The sequence below is a fragment of the Ostrinia nubilalis genome, chromosome Z (genome assembly GCF_963855985.1).
Source record: "Ostrinia nubilalis chromosome Z, ilOstNubi1.1, whole genome shotgun sequence".
Taxonomy (NCBI): domain Eukaryota; kingdom Metazoa; phylum Arthropoda; class Insecta; order Lepidoptera; family Crambidae; genus Ostrinia; species Ostrinia nubilalis.
The window spans coordinates 19,318,002-19,339,857 of record NC_087119.1 but is presented as its reverse complement, the minus strand read 5'-3'; the positions used below and the strand labels follow the sequence as shown (position 1 = coordinate 19,339,857).

At 35.0% G+C, this 21,856-nt stretch overlaps 2 protein-coding genes across 3 annotated transcripts; one reads left to right on the top strand and one right to left on the bottom strand.

The window, feature by feature from the left end:
• Positions 1-380: 380 nt before the first annotated feature.
• Positions 381-2,914, bottom strand: LOC135086542 (UDP-sugar transporter UST74c). The gene has a single exon (XM_063981274.1). The coding sequence runs from the start codon at positions 2,628-2,630 to the stop codon at positions 1,641-1,643; it is 990 nt and encodes a 329-aa protein (XP_063837344.1). The 5' UTR covers positions 2,631-2,914; the 3' UTR covers positions 381-1,640.
• Positions 2,915-3,216: 302 nt separating this feature from the next.
• LOC135086701 (GDNF-inducible zinc finger protein 1-like) lies at positions 3,217-20,979 on the top strand. Of its 2 annotated transcripts, XM_063981475.1 has the most exons (10): positions 3,217-3,721; positions 4,973-5,146; positions 5,783-5,979; positions 7,740-7,847; positions 11,062-11,135; positions 11,258-11,548; positions 12,081-12,321; positions 12,610-12,681; positions 14,750-14,818; positions 16,067-20,979. In XM_063981475.1, the coding sequence occupies exons 1-10, from the start codon at positions 3,536-3,538 to the stop codon at positions 16,173-16,175; spliced, it is 1,521 nt and encodes a 506-aa protein (XP_063837545.1). In that variant the 5' UTR covers positions 3,217-3,535; the 3' UTR covers positions 16,176-20,979. The 2 variants fall into 2 exon arrangements, with proteins under 2 accessions (XP_063837545.1, XP_063837546.1); XM_063981476.1 differs by lacking the exon at positions 11,258-11,548.
• Positions 20,980-21,856: the final 877 nt, after the last annotated feature.

Sequence of the window (21,856 nt, the reverse complement as noted above, 5' to 3'; positions counted from 1 at the left end):
AATTGGTTCGCGATGAGCCGATGATATATCTAAAATTAGGACAAGTGAAATAATTAATCTACCAGCCAAAACCAAAGCCTTTTGCAATTCTAGATAGTAACGTTGAATGTGTCCAATTTTTTTTTATAATTAATATTGCAGAACTTGTATGACTTAAGTGAATTTCTATGACTTTTCTTATTGTTTTGTTGCATAAGTTTAATATTGTTGATTTTTTTTAAGACAAATTATTTTTATAATTATTTTTTAGATTTTATTTTGTGAAGTTTAATTATTTCTAAGTTCTTTTCGTTCGTAAAATCAATAAATAATACTGATTGAATGCTAAAATTTTAATACCAACATTTTAGTAATGAAATAAAGTTAATTATTTGATGACTTTTAGTAGATCAAAGTTACCCCATAGGACAAAAATGACAATAACTATTTATCCCGTTGGCAGATTTTGATTTTTTTAAATTTATTGGTATTATAATTGAGGTTACTTTCTATTTACGCAATAAAATCTGGGGATATCAAAGTAACCCCATTCTTCTTTTAGCTTTGATCACATACTTTTTATTTTTTTTCTCAAAATTGAGCCATATTTTTTTTTTATTACACGAATCGAGAGTGCTATAAAAACCGATTATTAGACTTTTTTTGTATTTTTTTACACCCACAAATTTAAAAGATATGGACCTTCAAAGTTTAAAATTGGTTAAAGTAACCCCATTCTACGGTAACAGTAAAACTGATCATGGTTTTAAAGTTAATGAATTTCAGTGAATGTTTAGCCATCATTTGGTAATTGGCATTGTAAAATTAAGTAATTTCGAACATATTTCTATATTCTATCTATCTATAGTATAACTTTTAAATAAATTATTTAAATATGCTATTGAAATAAAGAGTAAAAAATTTTCGGAAGACAAATTAATACTACATTTAAGACTACATAGCCAAAAAATATTTAGTAACTTACTACAGTCATCCTCAAGAAAGTTACCTTGATAACTTACAATGGTACATTCTATTAGAAAACTTAGATATTTTATGATTAATATCAGTGATGCAACAAGTGTAACTTGAGAACAAGTATGCCTATAATAACGCTATTTTACTACCTACTAAGTAACTTAAATCTATACAAGACAACAATAAAAATCACTGCATAGTCAATATACTTAGGTGCCTATTGGTAAATGTCATATTATATGAGTTGCAATTAAAATTAACTGCAAATAATAGGCATGATAAATATAATTTATGAATGTGGAGGTCACATTGAAACAGTTAATTAAAAATATATATCTCTGCATTCATTGCCATGAATGACATGACTACCAAGTACCTTATACCTTTTTTACATAAACTATAATTATTCATAATCGTTGCATCACTAATAATTAATCATTTTAGGATCATACATTGCAAACTAAATACATTTGTATTGAATAATACACATTATTCAGTTCTCTTATGTACACATTATAGTAATGTAATAATTATGTATAATTATTATGACAGTTCTGTATTCTACATGATTACTATCATGGAGTGTTCACAACACCATAAATTACAATTACAGTCTTCTTTGGTAGCAAAGTTCGACACTACACATAGTAGGTAGACCACTGAGGGTTACGTCTGAGGCACTGCTATACAGTATCTATTTTCACTATATTAACAGGCTGGTATGCTGGTGATGGTTTGCGCTTAAATGTGACAAAAGTGTATAGGAGACTTGCAAATACACTTATGTTGAGGCCAATAAAATTCAATAATGAGAATACATAATCTCCACCTATGACCATTCCCAAATAAGTAACTAGGATATTTTTCAGACATCCAATGATTGTTGTGGTCAGGGCACTATTGTGCTGGGTGCACAACATCACACTGTAGGATAGAACAAAACCCATGACACAAGACAACAGAAATTGTGTTAGGAATAACACATCATCCCAGTTCTCATAGGCAGCAGCACGTTCCAGGTCTCCAGTCCACCAAGCCACTAAGGATGCAGGAACAATCATGAATAGGGCATTGTAGTACATCAGTCCATATTTACCTAGATCTTTGGAGTCTAGCTTTTTCTTCATGTAAACACCGTTAGCAGCAGTAAATGCATCATTAAGTAATACAAAAGTGTAGCCCGAAATTGAGAAAGTCACATCGTCGGCAGCTGCTAGTAGGGCGCCGCCAACCATGGCCAACACACTGGCTTGCACTGGCCAGGAGGCTCGCACTCCAAGTACAAATCGTTCACCAAGCATAGTCATCAAAATACTGAATCTGCGAAGAGCTGTGAACATTGGCAGGCTGAGTTCTTTGGTTCCACCTAAGCCTGTAGCCATGTTGCCCAAGTAGATGAGTGGCAGCGGCCAAATACGCCGCGCTATACCACTATCCAGAGGAGGAAAATGCACTACAGACATGTATCGGCCACACCACAACACTGATATCGTAGCCACCATCTGTCCCAGACCCAATGCTTGGTATGAGGGAAACTCGTAAGTTGTTAGCACTGTTTTATTCACCACAGTTATCATGAAAGAGGCAAGTGCATAAAACACTGCACTGAAGATCTTCTTCATCATCTGGGCTCGGTCGGCATCTGCCTCATCGTGGATACTGTGTCCCGACATCGTTTTATCACTGTTACACGTAATTTGCGAAACAAACTACACGAGTTAGACGATCATGATCATTACAGATATAAACACGTCACAAAATATGTCACGATTCTACCATTTTTATGATCAATAATTATTTACACTTACTGAGGTTTCATGGCCACTAATAATTTCTTCTAATCGGAGACTATTTAATTAATTAAAACTTAAATAAATACACCGCATGCCAAGTTTCAATCACGCACCAACAAACGAAACATGTACAAAAATTCTTTGACTGGCTGGTGCGGTGACAGACAGCCAGGCAGGCAATCAAATGACATTTGGCTGTCGATGCTGCCAACTAAAAAAATATTTAAAACGTCCATAGACAATAATTAATACTTTTGTTTTTTTTTTTATTAAGGAAATATTAAATTTAGTCCTAAAAATTGATTTTATATTTATATTATCCATAATGAAATCTAGATATATCTCATTATTTAAATTTCATTAAACTATGTAAAAATAAGCATAATAAATTTCAATTAATTTTGGTGAAGTAATAAAAACACTCACACATTGACATTTCAGACAATGAACGGTGTACTGCACTGTGTGTGAACAAGCGACATTTTGTTATTTTTTGTATTGCCATCCCAGACACGATCAATACTATTTGTTTCACATCATAGGTACATAGTATTTCGCGGGTGTCGTGGCTGAAAAGCGTTTGTGGTGCGACTAAAATTATTAATTTGGGCACATTGGTTTCCTATGTTTGAAATCGAGCGTATACGTGGGCAATTTGAGCGTCGGGTTTTCAGTACTTTGATCATTGTGTGTAGGTACGCGTAGAAAGAAGGACTGAAAGTGTACAGTTAGCCGTGAATAGGGCGTCGGCGTGTCGGAAGACGCGGGTGGAGTTTCAGGCAGAGATGGCGATGCCTGAGCAGTTTTCGCTGCGATGGAACGACTTCCACTCAAACTTGTCGCAGTCTTTTCAAGCGTTGCTGGAAGGCGAAGACCTAGTAGACGTGACGCTGGCTGCGGGTGGGCAGTACGTGCACGCACATAAACTCATCCTCTCAGTATGCAGCCCATATTTTAAGGAACTTTTTAAGGTATGACTCATTGTTCTTGTATTTTCCTCATCTTGGCTTGTGTAATTTATTTAAATAGACTACCCTCATTACACTTAAATAAAAATGATCTCAGTAAAAGCTAACTTAATTTTCAGTGCAGAGACCTTGTGCTTTTATAAATTTTACAAATCGGGTTTGATGTAAGTTATCAGTGGTATGAAAGAAATGCACTTTTTATTGCACAATAAAATTAATTGTACATCTAATTACTTAGTACACTACTACCTATCTAATACTACAAATTAATGGGCTACATGAAGATACTTAGATGCACAAAACAAATCAAATTTGTAGTGGACTCAGAATGTTACAGATAATGTTGTTTATTTACATAAGACATTAAGATAATTTTAGATAATGTTTACCAAACAACGCTCCAAATGAACGCTGAAATGGCCAATGTACCAAGGGCACAAAATATTTTGTTTGCTCAATGTATTGATGTATTGATATGAGTGCTATTTGTTCGTGTAAATTAATTTCTATTGTAACAAACTAATATTGAAGAATAAAACTTTGTAAATGCAAATAACTTGATGCACTAAAAATGAGTTTTAGGGATTTAAAAATAATAGTATTTCACAAAAATATTGCATGATAACACTTAATTAACACAATATTCATAAGATTCACTGAAATCTTTATTCTTGTGTATTCTTAATTTATTAAATCCTTAAGCAACAAAAATTGATTTTGGAACTTTCATAATAAAAACCTAATCAGTTGCAGTTTATATTTTCTCTGAAAAATAACTAATGTATAAATTGTGGTCATCACAAACATTTCAATGACATAATCATCCAGGCTTACTTCATTATCACAAATAGACACAAAATTAATGATATTCTAATAAATTCCTGTTATTGTAAATTTTCAAAACTAAGAACTTGTATTAGTTGTGTCATTAAAAATTACCACTACAGATAATTAACTAATTGTTATGTGATTGAAATGGTCATGAGAGTAACCTGAAACATTAAGCTAATTAATGTTAAAACATTTCTATTCAGCATAATGTAAGTTATTACTCATGAATGTCAAAAGTAACACAGGATGCCATGTTTTCATGCTTATATTGCCAAACCTGTTATTCACACTCATCAAATCTTTGTGGGTAATAATACCATATGCATATTAATGCAAATCTTGATTCCAAGAGGTTTTAGCTGAAACACTGTTTATTAGATTATTGTTAAAAGTGGCTAATCAATCCAATGTATTTGTTAACAGATGAACCCCTGTGAACATCCTATCGTGATCCTGAAAGATGTGGCTCATCAAGAACTCCGACAGCTCCTTCAATTCATGTACAGAGGTGAAGTTCACGTTCGTCAACAGGAGCTCTCGGGGTTCCTGCACAGCGCTGAGCTGCTGCAGGTCAAAGGCCTCACCGGGGGTCGTGAGGTGAGACATCAAACTCAGAAATATGCATCAGATAACAACTGGAGAATTCCTTTCTTATTTGGAACATATTTTCCTTCATTTTGTTATAAGATACTAGAGAATTCATTGATGGCCTGAGGAAAAATGCATAATGTAAGGAATCTGTGAATCTATTTTTGTTTATGTAGCCTATGTACTAGTCTTAGGTTGCATACCGCTAATTCCTTGTGTAATGACCTCATTACCAGGTCAGGTACCTACCTGACCATCATCTGACACTACCTCACCCCAAGCAGCATATCTTATCTGAACTGGAGGTATGTCAGTGAGTTTGTTAGGTAATTAAAATAGTGTTTATTGTGACTATTTACAAGATAAATCAATGTTATTCAGTCAGAGCCCTGTATTATTGAGTCACTATCTTTTCATTAATTACATTTTATTAAGTAATTTCTTCAATGACTTAGTTGTCAAGGCAATACTTTTTATATTTATACTGAGCAGCTGATCTCATTCAAGGAATTCGTGATTCTGGCTTCAATATTTTTTTCATAATGAAGAAATTTGGTCTGTATGACTGTCACCTTATGGAAAGTGGTGATCAGTAACTGTCTTATTGTGCAATGAGTGTTACTTATATTTTACGTTTATTTAAAGCGGAGTGAGTCACCGCCGCCTGTCCGCCCGCCCACCGAGGAGCCCCCGCGCCCGCAGCCCCCGCCCGCGCCAGAGCCCCAAGCCGAAGCGCCTCCCGAGTGGGTGCCTGGCGGTGAAGACACCATCGCCACTGAACAGCAAGCCGAGCCGAACAATGCCAACCTCAAAGACGATGCTACTCGAAGCCCACTGAAACGGTAAGTTATACTCGAATCTAGGCACCAGCACCACAACCTCAGGCGCCATTATTCGTCGTACGTCACTTACAGTTATTTTATGCCAATTCACATAGTTTTCCACACACTCGCTCTTTGATTGGTTCCATACTTGGAATTGTAGTTGTAAGCCACCAGTCTGTAACTCGCTAAGTTAGATCTAAGAGGTCTTACGCACTATTAATTTAACGTAACATCTTGTTGACACGCCGTCAGTACTCTTGGAGGTGCGCTACGTAATGTATTAGTCATGAATGCATCACGGCAACGTAGGTTAAGTAAAACCATGATGCGTTAGTTTGCTTAGTGTCATACTGCGATGCTGCGTTGCTCGTCCTTACAGATGTACCTGCATAATATCAATATAATGCAATAATGTTCATAAATTACAGGCGAGATAGAAATACATTGCGCCACAATCGACATTTCACGTTATATCTTATAGTTTTAGAGTTGATTGTGAATTGAAATAAGTAAGGATGTTTGTTAGTGAGTATATTTGACTCATTTGTCTGCGTGGACGAAGTCGACCTGTAAATCTGGGTTCATATCTTTAGTCACTGGCCTGATTCTGTTTTCATAATAACAATATTATTCACTTGATTTCGGCCCGAGCATAACGTTTATATTGACATTATATGTATAAAAAGAGACGCTCTATAAACTGACGTTTTGGGGCCGTTGAATGTGCTAGTGAAAAATGTTACAGTGAAGAATGCAATATTTTATGCCTGGAGTCATAGGAAGTTCATAAATACGAGTATTCACATGTACAGGATTTTTCATTAAGAGCGCGAACAAAAGTTCGAAGTTTGCTAGTAAATAAAACAAAATAAATAGATGTTCCACTGTAGGCGATATACCCTAAAAGACCAATTTCGAACAAAATAATAGCATAAGGCCTGGTTTCCTGGTGTCTGTCATTTGTATGAAAGAGTTTTCACGTAGTCGCCACCACACAGATGATGAAGCCCTTGAACTTCTCATCCAATAAATTTAATTCTGCCCGTGCAGTATGTCTGCAGTGGTGGGAACGGTTGGTGGGAATGATTTGCTCAGTTCACGCCTTATGCATGCTCAATTTGTTTTTTTATGACTTAACTTTTGCCACACTTCTTAGGGTTCCGATTTCGCCGACAAACGTTAACAACTCAATTGCTAAAGTATCGCCCGTTTGTTTGATTGACGCGCGCCTCATTGTTCAATTAGTTCGTTCACTAGCTAACGCCTTCGACTCCGTTTGCGTAAAGTTTAAAGACTTCCATTAGATTAAATTCCAATAATCATACCAATTTATTTTGAAAAAATATGTTCGCTCAGTTTTATCAAAATCCGTTCGGTGGCTCTTGCACGAATGACTAACAAACATCTGATAATGATCCTCTCGATTTTTCGTGTTTAATAATTCCAAGCCACAAATTCTTTAAGAAAAAAGTCATTGGTTTTCAACCTGTCTTCACAGCATAAAGTTCAAATTGATGTGGGTTAAAACACAGTAAGGTTTAAAACACACTTCGATCTAAAATAATTGATCGTAATCTCGAAAATTTAGTTGGTTTTCAGTTTGCCGTATAATTCGAAAAACAAAAGTTAATCAAGCATAAGATACATAAGTTCTAAAACGTCAGGTGGCAAAAATTGATAATAACCCAGTGAAGTGGTATCAAGCAGTACCCGATTTTTGTAATATACAGCTAGCCAATCTGCAAGTTCTGATCTGACTTTATTTTCTGTTTTCTTAGCTTGTTGAAGAATACTCCTCAGAAGAACAGCTTCAACACGAAGAAGAAGCCTCGCGCCACCAACGACAGTCCCACGCACCCGGAGAACACAGACTATGCTTACGACGGGTAAGTTCCGAATATTATTACGAACTGAAGAAGTGTATTGTTACTCTACTAAATACCATAGCTGGGCATTACTCGTTAATCCGTTAATCGTTAATTAACGAAGTTAACATTTCTATTAACGGATTAACTTTTAAGTTAACTTTAAAAAATTTTAACGGACTCGTTAACTTCCATTAAATTATCATAAGTCCGTTAATCGTTAATCCAGTACCTACTATTTACCAAAAAGATACAGCAGACGCGCTGAAAAACGCAACGCAAAACAACAGTTTTTGTAACCAGATCACTAACGCAACGATATAAAAATGCAATTTTTTTTGTTTATTTACATTGAATTTAAGACCAGTTCTCCTCAACCGGTTGAGCTGTAAGTACGATGACAATGCAATGTTATGGTACCACTGAGCTGGTCTGATGATGGAGTCAGGAGGTGGCCATAGAAACTCCTAAATGAAACGGCGGAATCGCATCGAATTTGGTTTCGTTGGATTTGTCTTTTCGAGCACTTTAGTACTAGATGATGTCTAGGGTCCAGAACTCCAGATGATGGAGTCAGGAGGTGGCCATAGGAATTCCTAAACGAAACGGTGGAAACTTATCGAGTTTGGGTTTGTTGGATTTGCCTTTTCGAGCACTTTGGTGCTAAATTGTATAGTAAGTACCAAGGCTCTCAGATTGAGTTGAGAACAACTAAAACAAGTTTTTATTCTGAAAGGCAGTTGTACCATACTTATTATTATTCTGTGGTTGTACTAAAACGAAAAAAATAATTGTCGCAAACATTTAAGAGGAATAAATTCCATGCGCGATACAAGCTTTCGAAATTATTTGAACCTTGCATTCAATTATTTTTTTCGTTTTATTAACGGATATATAGATATATATTTGTTAACGGATTAACGATTAACGTTAACTTGCGTTAAATCTTCCGAAATGTAACGTTTTAACGTTTAACGAAGTTAATTTTTTTAGGGTAGTATTAAAACGAGTGACTGTAAATTAAAGTTTTAAGTATCAAAAATAATTAATTTAGGTTATAGTATTACATACTAAGTGAGCGACTGACTGCGAAAGATGAGAAATCAACAGAACAGCAACTAACAAACATTAATTTGAGGTACTTAAAATACACAATGAGATGCTTCTTAATATTTGAGCGACCTAATATTTGTTTGAGCGCCAACGTTACGTCCTGCATTATTTTCGATATTTGGCAAATGTTTTTTTTATACTGAGCGGCATTTTATCTTAAATGAAGTGTTTCAAATACAAAAACCACTGAAAAATACTACAATGAACAAAGTATTATGAGCTCACATTAAAAATGATATTTGAAGAAACACTATTAGCTATATTAGCCAAGTAATTATTAAAATTTAAGGGTAGGTAATGAAATGAAACAAGTAATAATAATATGAATTTACATATTATATCCAAATAACAAAACAAAATAAGTCACTTCAGTCAACTACAAAAAGTAATATCATTAATTGTATGGAACATTGATAGGCATAAGGAGCCCTACTATTATACTCATCGTCATTGGCAAATAAGTGCTGGCTTGGACTTAGCAGGCCGACCTTGTTTTCTTTTTTGTCCAATGGGAATCATTTTTGCTTCTAGTGGTAGTGTTGTTAATTTCAGCCGAATTGCTAGATCCAAAACGTATCCATATACCATTGTCCAAGCTCAATATTAGATGCCTCAGGTAACGTAGAGGATTCTAATGACTATTGGGCTACCATATAGGTAGCAACAGACAGAAATCGCGACAGAGGAATTCTCTTATGAAGTTACTTCATTAGAAAACATATCAAAATAAAGAACATAAGACCTCACATAGAATATCAGTAACCAATAATCATTAATAATGCAGCTTACAAAACTTTGCTGGAAGTGAACTTTTTAGTTGTTCGTTGGAAATAAAATTGGAAAAAATCGAATCTATCTTAAATATTGAAGTTGCCCTCTTTGTATTTCTAGTCGCTCACTTAGTAATGTAATCGCACGGACAGAATTTTAACATCTAAAATGGATTAAACATAACCCACTTTTTGTAAGCTCGTTCTGCATTTGATTATTAATCAATATTCGTCGTTAGTTAAGTTAATTTTTCGCCTACTCAAATTCATACCGCTCAATTTATTAAAACAGTATGCCATCATCAGTCGCTAAGTTATTTTTTAGTCAATCGTTTTATAATTCCCCATTTTTTTTGTAACGGTTTAACGATTAACGAAGTTAACTATTTGATTAACGGTGCCCAGCTATGCTAAATACACATACACACATCCATGCAAACTTTCACGTTTATAATATTAGTAGGATTGTAATGTCTATATCAGGGGTGACCAACTTAATTTAAGATCTACCCTTACTCATAAAAAAATAAAAACGCAATCTAAAGCAGTGTTCCGCAAACTTTTTTGTGTTCAAGGTAAATCTAGGATAACGAAATTTTTTGGAGGTACACCCACACATGAAAGATCTATTTTTAAGTAATTATTAGTCTAGTACCTTTATTAGTCTTACCCATATGTACTTTCTTACTAAAAATAAGTTTATGATAATCTTATTTTTCCGAGGTACACCAGTGTGCGGCGCACACCCTTTGCGGAACACTGATATCTAAAGTAACATTTTCATACAAACGACACTTTAAACTAGCGTGCAATGCCATTGTAACTTTTATTAATAAGGGGGTTACCGTTTACTGATGAAACTTACCAAATACGTTCTTCTTAAAATAGCATAAGATAAACAACGTGATTTTGTCGACATTTAGTAATCACACAAGATGATAAGCGTTTGGCGTTACGCATTCTGTTGTAGGTACATCTTTTCCTTTCGCGATCGACTAGTAGACTGCTAGAGGCTATTCTATCAACTGGTTGATCGTGATTGATTGGCCATCCCTGGTTTATTAATATTTCAGAAGTGTATTTTTGAGGACACATTCAGGTAAAAAAATAAGTTATTGTTTCATTTAGTGTCCCTCAAAACAGTACCAAAATATTAAAACATTGCATCCGATCCGACGAATTATTATTTTACTAATTCACAAACTGTAGAAATAATTGTTGTAATTGGGGAGCTACTTAATTATTTATTTCTCATTAATGTTTTATTTGCTCATAACATTTTGTTTAATTATTTTTCTTTGCTGTCTTGTGTTTGAGTTTATTTTATTTTTGGTTTGTGTAAACCTTTACAGCGAACCTCTAATTGACTTCGACAACGAACTCTTTCATACTGTGATGGTATTACCTGAATCTGCTAAAGAATCTGGTAAGTAATTAATTATATTCACTATTTAAAAATATTATGAGTCCCTATTTGCTGTTTCATTTTCAATACTTTTTTAATATTATGCACTGAATTTATTTTTCGTTAAATACATATGCTTAAAGGGGGTGCAGCGCAAACGAAACGGTACAATTTCCGACCAATACGTGTGGTGGCGCCACAACCAAAACCATCTGCCACCAAAAGACAACTAAAGAGGAAATATAAAAAAAGAAAAAAGAATCAGAAGAAAAGGGCCAAACCGCTACCCAAAGCCAAGCGTGTGGTGGTGAAACCACGTAAAACTCATAAAAAGAATCTGCAGAAACGTTACAATTTGAGATGGCGTGGGGTGGGGGCGCCTAAACCTACCACCACTCTCAAGAAAAAGGAACGCTGTAATGTGTGTAAAAAATGTGTGTATTTGCCCACTTCTACCGAATTTATAACACACGTCATTTGACACTTATTTTTTTCGATAAATCAAACTGCCTTATGATACATAAAATATCATTACGGCATGGTTTATCATTAAGTAAACTGGAATTCTTAATATCCATACATTTGCGACGAAAATTAAGAAAGGGGAGGCCTTCGCTATAATAATACAAACATTTTCATGTGAGAACTTCTTCATACGCACAATTTAGAAAGTTTTCGAAGAAAAAAAATTGTTTAGAAAAAAAGGCGTCCTTGTGCAAGGATTGGGCTACCTTACACAAGTTCCTTTATTTAAAACACTAAGCTCAAAACACAATTGGTTTAAAAATTTACTTGAGAATTTCGTGCAGTACCCTCTTAATTCAATCACCAGCACTTTCTTCTTCTTTCTTATTCCCCCCCAGCACTGCGAAGTATTTTTTTTATTTTGTGCACTTTTGTTTTATTATCCCTGCTTTATACCATCTGCTAGTGTGAGCACCTTCTTTAAGTTACAAACATTGTCAGGTTGGAACATGAAGACAGGAGGTGTGAAGTGTCCTTCGTGCCATCGGTTCTTCGCCAATCGTTACAACCTGAAGGTGCATATTAGAGACAAGCACGACACACGAGAAGGCACCCTCCAGTGCGACATTTGCCACAAGCGTATGCGGAATCCTTCGTGCTTGCGCGTTCACATGTACCACCACCGCAAGCAGGCAGCATACCTAGCCCAGTTCAGAGGACAAGGAGACGAGATGAAACATGTGTACGTATTAATTAATTTTAAGGTCGATCGCATCGTCGTGCATAATGGTGGCGGATGGGGTGGTGAGTTGGTGTTTATTTTTTATTTATTTTATGCTGCTTCTATGGTCCTTTTATTTATCTTTTATTCCCTCGGGCTACTCACTATCGTTATTAATTTGTATAAGAATACTTTTATAATTTGATTATTTATTTCTTAATGGTCATTGGTTAGTATTAACGGTGAACTGAAGACATAAACTAACATTGGTAGGGGATTAAGCTAGATTGTGTTTTTCGGATATTGTAGGCCGCAAAACTTGACGACATGGCGCCCCCAGGGATTGTTGGGCTACTTCAGTTATAGGGAAGCTTTTAAGAAGTAAGTACTTAATTTGCATGAGGCATGACGTTTCCTCCATTATAAGCTTACTAAAACACTGCCTAGCCTTTACATAGTATAATCCTAGGCACATATCTGGTTCATTATCATTTCCACGCCACGCCATATTACTGCTGATTAGGAGTTTCCTCCGACTTTATTTTGTAGTTAAAGAATTGGTCTAACTGAATATAGCCAAAGTTGCTACTTGAATCATACTACAAGTCTCAATATTGGTGTCATTGAGAATTTAAAAAAAGTAAGAGAATCTCATGAAATTGACAAATAAAAAATGCCCTAAATATGATTTTTTTCAAAAAATTACTCGACTTTAATGTTAACGTGCTCTTTAACTTTGCAATAGTTCGGCAAAGAAACATAAAATGATTTACTTTATAAGCTCCGAGTATTATTCAATAAGCAAAATTAAGATTTATCATTTGTCTTAATAAACTATACCCACTTGTAACACAAGCATATTTAGCTAACTACGAGGGGTTAACCGGATTATAGTAATTTGTATTAAAAATTGCTAATATTCTTTAAAAAAAAATCATCGTTTTGTTTTGACTAGAAAAACGCGCCTAGAGAAACGTATACAATAGTAGTTAGACGTATTTCTTACAGGAATCATTGCATATTACTTGCAATAAGGATGGAAAAACATATTACATGTTCCTAGTCTGTTGTCAATTTATTTTGTAATTATTGTTTACATTCCGCGCGAAAGTTATTGTCGCTTGAATTTCCTCCTTGTCTTGAAATGGTTCCTTAAAAATAATGAAATAAGTTCATCTTAATATTATATTAAACCTGAATTATGTTCTAAATATATTTTTTCTTTAAATTAGCGTTGTACGTAGTTAACTTATCCTGTAAGAAATACGTTAATAAGTAACGCTACATTTATCATGTCAACCTGGTAGGTATTTTAGCGAAAAGCGTCTGTAGCCCATCCTATTTGTTTACGTAGAAAATTCATGAAGTAGTAAAAAGTATTATGATTTATATGTGGTGTTTGGGTTTGCATGCTCCGTAGTATTCGTATGTGTATCATAATTCATAAATAATTTTAATATTGCATTTATTTACATTTTTATAAACGAAGTGTTAAATCTTCACTTTGTTTCCTTCCAATCAGTACGATTCGGATTCCTCAGTTTCGTCGTCGCCGGTATGTATTGATAATAATGTTACAGTGACTATCAAGATTTCCATTAGTAAGATTTTGAAAAAATAAAATTTTATGAAAGACCGCTTTAAATTAATAAGCTCGTAGTTAAATTTATTAGATATCATAGTCGAGTTCATAACGTACAGAGAAACTGCTTCTTAAAAGTTCGCAGACGTTTATTATGTCTGCGCTACCTGCAGGTTATCGCTCGGGGGATGAGGTAGCTTCGGGCGTCCTCGGATGTCCTACAAATGTCCTAGACAAGACGACCCCTCTTGTTAGCGATGCTGCCCCGACGTACAAAAAAACCATAGAGATTTCGTCTCGCCGGTGCCCCCGCCCCGTTCCCCTTCATCCCTCACGTTAGGTTACCTAGCAACGCCCTAGGCACGAGCCGCAATCGATACCAGGGGCGGGGGGGAGTCTGAGCCGGGATGACTACGCATCTCCGTATTATTCGCGTTGTGTTCGCTGCCGCTGGACGCTAACTGTCAGCAGTGCGGGATATATTCTCTTTGATCAGTAACTAATTGAAATCGTTAAAAATGGGCATCGACTGTGCTGAAAGCAACATTCGCTATGGGTATGTACTTTTATTATCTTAAAAGCCGGTTTGTTCTGTACGATTATCTACTCGGTACCCAAAACAAGTACCAACTACTGAACCATGTTCGAAGTAGTTGTGTGGATTTACTACCTACGTGCCTGAAAGCGGTTTAGAAGAAAGAAAGTACATAATATTATTGCTAATTAAGATGTGCTCATATACTCGATGCATCGCCGAGTTTCCACGTGGTTTGAAATCTTAATTAATGTGGCGCCGGGAGTGATTGTTAGTTTTAGGAATTTGGTTGTTAAAGGTTTTAAACTAACATTTTTGTAATTAAATTACAGAGTGGCGAATATGGCCAAGTGGCGTACCGAGGGAGCCATCGGAAACATTGATTACAGGGATGCCGATCAGTGAGTAGTTTGATACTTTCACGTTTTTTGTTTTTCATTTGGGACTTTAACAGTTTAAGATTAACAATGCTCATGCACACGCTACATTTCATAAGAATGGCTTTATTAAGTCCCGGTTTCAACCAAGGCAGAGCGGAGCGAAGAATTGTTTTGAACAACCAATCAGATGTTATTCAGATTGAATGAAATTGACAGAATGAAATCTGATTGATTATTCTAAACATTTCTCCGCTCCGCTCCGCCTTGGTGGAGACCGGGTCTAAGGCTAGTTTAATCCTAGACTGAAAATGTACTTCACCTATCAAAACCATTTTTCTTTTACCATAAAGCTGTATCCATAATGATTTCACTATAGAAAATTTTATTTTATTCGTGGTTTTGGTTGTCTAGCGATTGCATTTCTTTGATTTAAGTTTCAACGCTTTATTGAACAAATTAGAAGTTATTTATTGTTTTTAAGTTTGGCTGTAAGACCCGGGTTCAACAACAAAGTTATTTGTCTATTTGACACTCATAACTAACTAACTAACTACTGATGACAATCATAAATCATACGATTGTTTAAAAATAATCGTCAGTTGCTGAGCTCGGCCTTAAGAGGATTGAAAATTTAAGTTCGCACTTTACATAAAATTCACTTTTTTGTTGTTATTTTAAGCATTTTGCATGCCAAGCGAATGAGTTCACATAGCTAGTTAATTAATAGTATATTTATTCAAAATATTTTTGTCTATCAGCTATGTATTCATGTCTAATAAAGTTTCACAAAACAATCGAGAAATCAAGAAATTCCTGCTGGTCGTAAATAATATTAAACATGAATAAATTCACATATAGAATACAGCTGTGTTTTTGCCTGGGAAATTAATGTTCATTGTGTAGATTATTTCTATCCTTGCATGCATACTATGCTACAGTCTACATTGAAATTAGTAGTTTTCACGAAACACCTTTTTACGAGCTTTATTTGTTTCGTTTATTAATAGAAAGTTACACTTTTAAACATTAGCTTGTTTTTCAAAGCGAAATCTGTGCCAACGCCATCGCGAAAGTGAGAGTGATTGCGCACTGCATCCGATCCGAATACGAGAAAGTCAGGCCGAATTTTTCACGAATTAAAATCGGATGCAGTGCGTTATCGCTTAAACAAGCAATACTTCTGCTGCCTTTGACTTTTCTCTAGGAGCAGTGTGCAATGCTCTTTTGACGTGTGTGATTTTGAAGGTTGATCACAAGTCGTGGTTTCAGCATCCCCGCCGTGCCGGCCGCCGAGACTTCGAACAAGCCCTCCCAAGCCGAGCCGACCTCCCACGCCCAGGGAGTGCCCAAGACGGAGGCCGACTCTGAGGCCGCATGATTAAGATCGAGTATCGTGTGCGCTTCCCGGCGTGACGATATCGCAACCCCAGCACAACTCTATATGATGTTTACGCAACAGGTCTACTGGCGCAATGGTGTTTTCATGACCACCTACAACAACTTTGTACATCAGTGACTCGTCTATCATATTTATCACACGGGCCTGATATTCCATATTTAATCTGTAGTGACGTAGATTCTCGGGCAAAGCCCGCTCGATATTTAACCACTTAGAAGTATTGTTATGTTCTTTGTACGTACGTATATACGTGCACATGCACCATTCGTAGTATACATAGTGTAGTCGTTTGAAAATTGTGAGCTGAGCTGTCAAAGTTTTCGTCAGTATTGTCACGGTGCTCTTGGAAAGATTTTAGAATATAATTTTTGAGAACGTGCGGTTTTGAAGCGCCGGGTAGCGCCCGTTATTGTTAAGAAAGGTGGGGGAACAATTGGTAATATAATATCTTAAAATTAATGAGATTATCGGGACTCATATCCGAAAGTTAGCGTAGTACTAATAATGTTTGTAATAAAATAGGCACTACAAAATAAATGATCCAAAGACTGAAGCATCCGTAGAGACGTATATAAGTAATAACATTTAAAACGTTTGCAATAAAATTTTTACCTAGTGTGTTTATGGTAAACGCAAAGCAGGGTGTGACTTTGGCAGGATTAATACGATTTTTGTACTTACACACACTTCTTTTGTACGCCACCATTAAACTATCGCTAATTTTAGGTAATATTCTCACGCCATATCTGTATACTGCCTACAAAAATAATTACATAAGATTTATATTAACTTTAACATTTCCATCGTAGATCTTTGTTTTGTACAAATTTGAGTTCACACCCGTCGCTCACAAATCATTTAACTTAAGAGCGTAAGATACGACACTTGTGCCGCCTCTAATTAATCTGAAAGCTACAATAGGCCCTATTGGGCATAAAGCTTCGCGACGCATTACGATTTAATTTTGTTCAAACATAGCAATAGTTTGGTATAGAGCATTTAAAGTTGTACCCTGTAGTATTGCCAGATAAAAGTATTATTAAATAAATGTTTACAAAAAGGACTGATTTAAAATCAAGTGTACAACTCGCAGATGGTTTGGTCTTGTAAAGAGCGAGCGTGGTTAGTGTCACTTCGTTCTGGATACCACTGGAGCGGAGGATATTAGCTCTCGCTATTTGCAATTTATAATAATAACTACCGACCAAGGCGCAAGACTGGGTTCACAGGGCTTAAGTCTAATCGTATTGAGCAGTTGCCCGTTCGTTACGTTGAACATAAAACCGTTCACACGACGTTTGTAATGTAATAACAACCACTTGTGAATGGTTTTGTGAACGTACGAACCACACTCTTTCCATGGAACTCATGCTACTAAAACCATGCTTTAGTGCCACGTGAATCTAGTTTAAAGACCAGCGTATTTTTGAGAAATAATTTAAAGATTGGCTCTCTGAAAATTCACTTGTCTTTACATCTTGGCCGTTGCGTACACGCTATAAGTATTAGTGTCGTCTCGATGTGATTTTGTGATTACGTATAATTATAATCGTCATATGTCGCGCAGCTTTTATTAGGTTCAATACAATATTAGAAAGTACAACTTATTGTTATTTAGGCAGCTAGATCGAACACGAGGTAGTTATTACTTTTAATGTTGCCATTCATAAATGAGGTGTAATGAAATTGGTTACAATTTCGTTTGAGCCAAAATTTGACACGCGTTGAGCTCGACGCACCATCGACAAACATAACCTTACAGTACAAAATACGATATTTGTGTATAATAATCATATGAATATATGCTTTACTTAGATTTTAAGTTTTTTACGTTAATGTAAGGTCATTTTTTAATTAAGAACAGAACAATTTTTATACGTACAATATTAGTTCAGTAGCGATATATATATTTTTACATAATTTAATTCATGATGATATTTATCATTATACAAGGGTTGTTTAGGTTTGTTAAGAAAATTATTTACCTCATCGTTCGAAATGACTGTTTTTGTAAGATTTTGTCTTTGGTTCAACGTATTGTTTTTAAACATGGTATATTTAGTTTGTCATAATAAATAAAAACAAAGACGGTATTCTGATAAGACAACAAATAAATTACAACAAGGCACTACGATATATATAAGTCTATCTCAACATGTATGTTGTGATAGATTCGTATTTAATGTAAGTGTCGACCAAGTAGACTTTCGAGCTTGGAAAAAAGCTTTAATGTTGAGAGACACGTCCCATCGTAATAAAGTCGAAAGTTATCGTAGTCATTAGGTCTACTAGAGGTGAACCCACGGCTCGAGCGACCGGGCTGCCGCCGGCGCATTTTTTTGTATATTTTGCACTCGCCCCACGGTCGCAATATAAGTCTCGAGCGATTTTTTTACAAAAAATATATTTACAAAACGTCAGATTTTTTTATATAATTTTGTGGTTTGGGAAATTCTAACCATTAATCATAAGGGGTAATTGAACTAACACCTTGATTTAATTTAGATTAATTTTTTTATTATCTACATTCCATTAGTTTTAAGTGCGTAATCAACCTGATATTATCTTAGATTTTTTATATCAATAATTTAATTTATAAGTGCAAGTAATTTCTTCTACACACGAAAACAAAGGAGATTATTACGAAGTCGTAAGTGACATTCCATAACTTGGTAGGTTAGCATTTATAATATTTTTACCAAATTTTTTTTATACCAATGCTCGTATGTTATATAGTATTGTGGTCAAGGATGCAGCTGTAACAAAAGAAGTATCGCTGGAACACACTTCTGGCCCGCTATCGTAGGGTCTTGAGTGTAGCGAGTGTGTTCTGGCGTTTGCTTCGTTTAGAGATATTCGGTTTAATACTCAGATCATGTGGCCAAATAGTTTACTACTACTGTGCATTTAGCACGTATATTACGCGTATGCGCCGCGTAGGCCTCGAGGCGCGGCCTCTGTGCGCGTGCGCCTCCCAGACATCACAATGACAGCATAATACTAGCACGCCCACAGGGGGCGCCGGTCGACGGCTACGCGGCTCTACTCACATTACCCATACGTACTCCTTAATATAACATTCCATTTACTGTTTCGTAGGAATATGTGTGCTCAAATATAAATGTCTATTTATACATTACTGATCTGTATATCCATGACATTAGTGTTAGCGTGTAGCGTTTAAGTGATACAACGCGTGTACTCTCTATTACATGTCGACTTTAACATGATTGTGTGCAATTAGTATTCTATTCACTTCGGCATGCGATAGTGGTCTAACGAATAATATTATATCCGCAAGTTGACATTATTAGCAGCGAAACGTGGTTGTCATTTTCTATTCTTCGCCATAATAACAATATAATATTTAGTTTATATCTTTAATTACTCAAGTTTTACCTCTGATTAGTACTATCTGTTCTTACATTTTGCAACCAATGGTATTGTCAAAACTATTTGTAAAACTCCGAATACGTAGGACGATGAAATAATTGTCAATTTTTGTAGTGAGTTATTAAGATTAACTTCTATCGGTGTTAAAGACGTCATACGTTTTTGATAAAATGTAAAAGGACAATATATTGTCTTACAATTGGCCAGTATTCTTCAAGACTTGAAAGGTTCAATATGCAGTGATATTATTCGTCCCTCAGAGATTGAATCTCAAGAAATAAGGCTGCTATGAATAAAATTGTAGTTTTTAAAACTTAAAAAAAAGGATACCACAAGGTGTTGTGTACTTGTTGGCAGGTAACAAACTCGTCAAGTAACTCTGGTTGTGTATGTTGTGTATCCTTCTTACTTTAATTATTTTGTCTCAGAATACAAAGAACAAAATTCACGAACCGCGATTATGATTGCATGGCATGATTAGTTAGTTTTGCATGTATGTGTTAAAACTGAACTGAACTGAACAATATCAGAATTTAAATCAACGTGATTGATTTGATGATTCGACTAAAATAGAAAGACACATTAATTTATGACTGAGTTACATTATGTACTCACGGCATGACATTTCGGCTGCTATGATTCGAAGCAATAATCACTGCAGTTAAACTTTTGTTTTTTGATATTTTACACATTCCTTTACTTTTAAGTTTCTATCACAACGAAAATTAGGTGTTTAGCTAAATCGTTTTCATGCTCTCTATAGTAATGTGATTTTTTAATTATCTACAAAAAATGTACTAACTTGTGATTCTGTAATCTTAAATTGCTTTATGGAGTAATTAGTGATTGGTGATTCTTTAAAAAACATCGAGGGCCGTTACAGAAATTTAATACTCATTTTGATTGTAGCATTGCAAAAAATAAGAATGATGAATTAGGAGACACTTAGGATTTTCTTTCTTTTTTATTTGAGTATATTTATTTATTTATTTAATTAGGACAACCAACAAGACAGACACAAATTCAAGCAAATATATTTTTTTATATACATATTATAATATGTATTCTATGTTGTTTGACAGCATATTCGTACATTCCATTTACTCAGTTTTTTTTGTATATGTATATGTCAACGTGAAATTGTGAACTCTGTCAGTTTATAATATAACGCGTTAGATTGTAAACTAACAGTGGGTTAGGTTAGGTTAGATTGTAATTTAACTACGTCAGATTGTAATCTGACGGAATTCACAATTTTACGGTGACATATATATTGCATTACAGTATATTTTGTCGTGAAAACTTGATGTGCTCCTAAATTACTCAAATACTTCTTTATATTTTTATATTAGCTTTATATACATACAGTAATAAATTATAATTTTTGTAAGTGTGTTGTTTTATTTTCCCCGTAGTTTTGATGCTTTGCGAAGTTTGTTAGCTGACAAAGATGGGCTTGCAAATGCGGTAGTGAATCTTGTTTGTCGACGGCCATAGGTTAAGTCTACTCTGTAATCAAATATTGTGTTACTAGGCAAGCGACTCTTTCTGCTTTGCGAATATCCAATATTATTGGTTTGCCAGCGCGGTGTATGATTTTCAAGTGAGATGGGTAATGTTTCCCACCGATTGCGCAAATATGGCGTTATCTGCTAGATGAGCTTTCCAACACCCACGCCATGTCTTATTTTAATTAAAATTCAAACGAATATCAAATAATAATAACAAAAAAAATCATTTAATTAAAGAAGCAGATTATGGCAATAAGTTTTATGCGCTCCACCTCATTTTGGCTTTATGATCTTTGTTTTTAAGTGAATATTTCCGTGCTGGCAAATCTATGATAATATTTATAGTTTTAAGATACTGGACGAAGCAGCATAGCGGTAAGGTGAAAGAGAATTGATATTTTGGTACGAGTTTATAAAAGAGGGTATGTAGTCTAGGTATGTGAGTAAGGGTACCGTTACCGCAAACTAGCTGCGATGCGATCGCATTATTTATTCCTACTTTATACTGTATTTTCATAACCATTGTATTTAATCTCAATAAATGGTCTGTAATGAGCCTATTTAGTTGTTCTATTCTTACGATTTTGTTATTAGTACCCCTTTTTGGTTTTTTGTCCGCGGAAATAATGAGATTGCAAAAAAAATGAGGGTATATCTGTTTAATATAAGACTACCCTTATATTCCTGGACCTACCATAATATTGGCTTCTTTATTAAGGGTTATTTTTATTTCACTATCAGTATTTGATATGAAAT

Bases quoted from the DNA above. Each gene is read 5' to 3' on its own strand.
- LOC135086542 (XM_063981274.1), bottom strand. From the start codon at position 2,630: ATGTCGGGACACAGTATCCACGATGAGGCAGATGCCGACCGAGCCCAG.
- LOC135086701 (XM_063981475.1), top strand. From the start codon at position 3,536: ATGGCGATGCCTGAGCAGTTTTCGCTGCGATGGAACGACTTCCACTCA. The intron at 3,722-4,972 runs GTATGACTCATT...ATTTGTTAACAG, and splicing joins ATTTTAAGGAACTTTTTAAG to ATGAACCCCTGTGAACATCC. The intron at 14,819-16,066 runs GTGAGTAGTTTG...TCGTGGTTTCAG, and splicing joins GATTACAGGGATGCCGATCA to CATCCCCGCCGTGCCGGCCG.